The sequence below is a fragment of the Prionailurus bengalensis genome, chromosome B3 (assembly GCF_016509475.1).
Source record: "Prionailurus bengalensis isolate Pbe53 chromosome B3, Fcat_Pben_1.1_paternal_pri, whole genome shotgun sequence".
NCBI classification, from domain to species: domain Eukaryota; kingdom Metazoa; phylum Chordata; class Mammalia; order Carnivora; family Felidae; genus Prionailurus; species Prionailurus bengalensis.
The window spans coordinates 72,280,688-72,283,772 of record NC_057355.1 but is presented as its reverse complement, the minus strand read 5'-3'; the positions used below and the strand labels follow the sequence as shown (position 1 = coordinate 72,283,772).

Here is a 3,085-nt window from a genome sequence, read left to right as displayed (position 1 = left end):
CCTCAGTGTCTCTCTCTCTCAAAAATAAATAAACATTAAAAAAAAAAAGACTTGCACAGAGGCCTGGAGAGGGAATTAAGGTACAGCCCAAGAGGGAGGAAGGCTGCAGACCTAAAGGACCTAGTCCAAGTGCACAGGGACCAGCTTGAATTTCCCAGAGCCTCCTGCCTGGGGAGCGTCACAGGCTACAGTGTAAGAAGCGACCAGTTGCTTCTTTTTGTACTTGCAGTTTGGATACTTTCCCGAGGTGAGCTTACATGTGCTCAGAGACACAGGCCTTTGGCTCTGGTGGCAGTTTTTACGGCCATTCTTGCAGGCTATGGTGGGGGTCTGACAGGTGGTGGCCACACTGGAGAAGGATTCATGCAGGAAGGTGTTGAAGTCTTTGCAGCGTTTCGTGTATTTGTTGATGTTGTTCATTGCAGTGTCGCATCGCTGGGGTTTGGGCTGCACGTGCTGAGTTGCAAACCACTGAGCTGCGGTCATGTTGCTGGGCTTGGCACTGACTGGGACCTCAGCTAGCCACAGCCCCAGCAGCAGGAGCAGGAGCAGAGGGCTGAACCCTGCTCTGGCTGCTGCCATCTCTCTCAGGGGAACAGTCAGGATGGAGGGCTGGGTTTGCTGGGGATAGAGAACAAGAGGTGAGAAATTAGTCTTCCTGTATGCGCTCCTTCTATCTCATCACGGTTACCCTCCCCTACTGCCTCCTTCTTCCCTCACCCAGGGGTCTCACCCCTTCTTCCCTGTTCTGGGTGCCCTTCTCACCCACTGTGACCCCATCCCCCTCACCTTGCATCCTGTCTTCCCTCATTCTGTCCTCCTACTCTTTGTTCTATCTCCTCTCCCTCAAGCCCCATCCTCTTTGTGCCTTTAGCCATTGGCTCGGTGTCTCATCTACTCCATGACACCCCCTGGTCCCCGTGTCCCCACTCTGTGCCTCCATCCTGGCATCACTCTCCTCTGTCCTGTGTGTGTGTCCTTATCCCTTCTTCCTTCATCTATCTCATCCCTCACTCTCATCAGGGCCTGTCCCTTCTCTGTCCTCTCTCCTCACCGATGTCCCTCCACAGGTCTTACCTCCTCACTGAGTTCTCGTGCTTCTGCAGCTCCAGCTTAGCCCCTGTTTAGGCTGCCCCTACCTGCCACTGGCCTCAGATCACTTGCCTTTTAACTCCTTAAGAGCTGGCCTGAGCTACGTTGCTTCTGTCTGAGGGCGGGCTGGGGAGCCATCCTGGATCAGGAAATGAATCAGGTTCATGCCTTTCCACCTACATGTCCCAAATAAGTGGATACCTATGGAGCTAGTGTACCTGCCTAAACAGGTTTGGCAATGAGGAAGCTTCAAATCTCATGCTCAAAGAATAGATTTGGCCCCCAGCCACATGGTTTTAATGACTCTAATAAAGCACCTGACCCAGGTGTCAACCCCAAACGAATTTCAAGAGAGTTGCCATTTATCCCCCATATACACCTTTGGTTCATGATACTGGAAGAGCCAGTCCCTGCAGTGGTAAGGATGGCTTTTTCTCTGACCTGATGAGATGCAGAGAGAACAGCCTCTTAGAATATTTGTATGATTTCTTGTCATCAGGACTTCCTGCTTATCTTTTGGAGGAGATGGAGGAGACAGGGAAGTGGATGATTCATCACAGTCACGATGTCCAGCACCACCCCAACTCAGCTATTCTGTGGTCACTCACTCCTCTGGGCCCCTCAGTGCCAGGTGCTGAGCAGGGCCACCTGACTTTACCTGGAGAAGGCCCCCAACACCTTTCATCCCTCACTCTTTTCCTCCTTACTTTGTTAAAATTTTCAAAATTTAAACATCATCCAAATTTGAAAATGCCGTTGGGGGTGGCAGTTGCCTCATTCTGCCACAGGCCTTTATCTTGCAGGCCTTGTTCCTTGGGGTAGTTCTAGCTGTGTGGAAAGCCTGAGGTGGACTGGTCTGGGGGCTCTAGCGAGCTTGGCACAGGGCACTCAGGAGAACTGAGACACTGAGGAATAGAATCATCACCATCTGTGGGTGGGAAGGCCCGGGAAACTGAGATGAACAACAGTTTTGTTTTCAGGATTCACCTGTAAGTAGTAGTTGATCTCAGAACACTGAGTTCATGTTCATCCATGCAGTAAACACGTATGTATTGAGCATTATGTGCTGAGGCGCATAGATCAGTGAATAAAAGAGACAAACATCCCTACCTGTGGTGGAGCTTACATTCCACTGGGAGAAAGATAGTAAAAAATAAACATACACTTTGCTTGAAGTGATAATTGCTAAGAAAAAAGGTAGAACAAGAGGGAAGTTGGTAGGCAGTGATTTTTTTTCTTATTCAGCAAAGTGTATGTATTTCTTTTTAAATATTTAAATAATCTAAATCCAAGTTAGTTAACATATAGTTTAATAATGATTTCAAGAATAGAATTTAGTGATTCATCACCTAAATAAACACCCAGTGTTCATCCCAACAAGTGTCCTCCTTAATGCCCCTTACCCATTTAGCCCATCCCCACTCCCACAACCCTTCCAGCAACCCTCAGTTTGTTCTCTGTATTTAAGAGTCTCTTATAGTTTGTCTCCCTCTTTGTTTTTTTTTTTTTTTAATTTTATTTTTGAGAGAGACAGAGATGGCGTGAGTGGGATAGGGGCAGAGAGAGATGGAGACAGAGAGTCCCAAGCATGCTCCATGCCACCAGCACAGAGCCTGATGTGGGGCTTGAACTCACAAACCGTAAGATGATGACCTGGGCCAAACCCAAGAGTCGGTCACCTAACCGCCTGAGCCACCCAGTCACCCTTCCCTCTCTGTTTTTATCTTATTTTTGCTTCCGTTCCCCTTTGTTCATCTGTTTTGTTTCTTAAATTCCACATATGAGTGAAATTAGATGTTTGTCATTCTCTAACTAAACTGACTTATTTCACTTAGCATAATACACTCTAGTTCCATCCACGTTATTGCAAATGGCAGGATTTCATTATTTTTGATCGCCAACTAATATTACATTGTATATATACCACATCTTCTTTATCCATTCATCTGTCGATGCACATTTGGGCTCTTTCCATACTTTGGCTATTGTTGAT

General features: G+C 47.3%; 1 protein-coding gene across 1 annotated transcript; it reads right to left on the bottom strand.

The window, feature by feature from the left end:
• RNASE7 (ribonuclease A family member 7) lies at positions 1-648 on the bottom strand. The gene has a single exon (XM_043554228.1). It carries the CDS (start codon positions 580-582, stop codon positions 121-123), a length of 462 nt encoding a protein of 153 aa, XP_043410163.1. The 5' UTR covers positions 583-648; the 3' UTR covers positions 1-120.
• Positions 649-3,085: the final 2,437 nt, after the last annotated feature.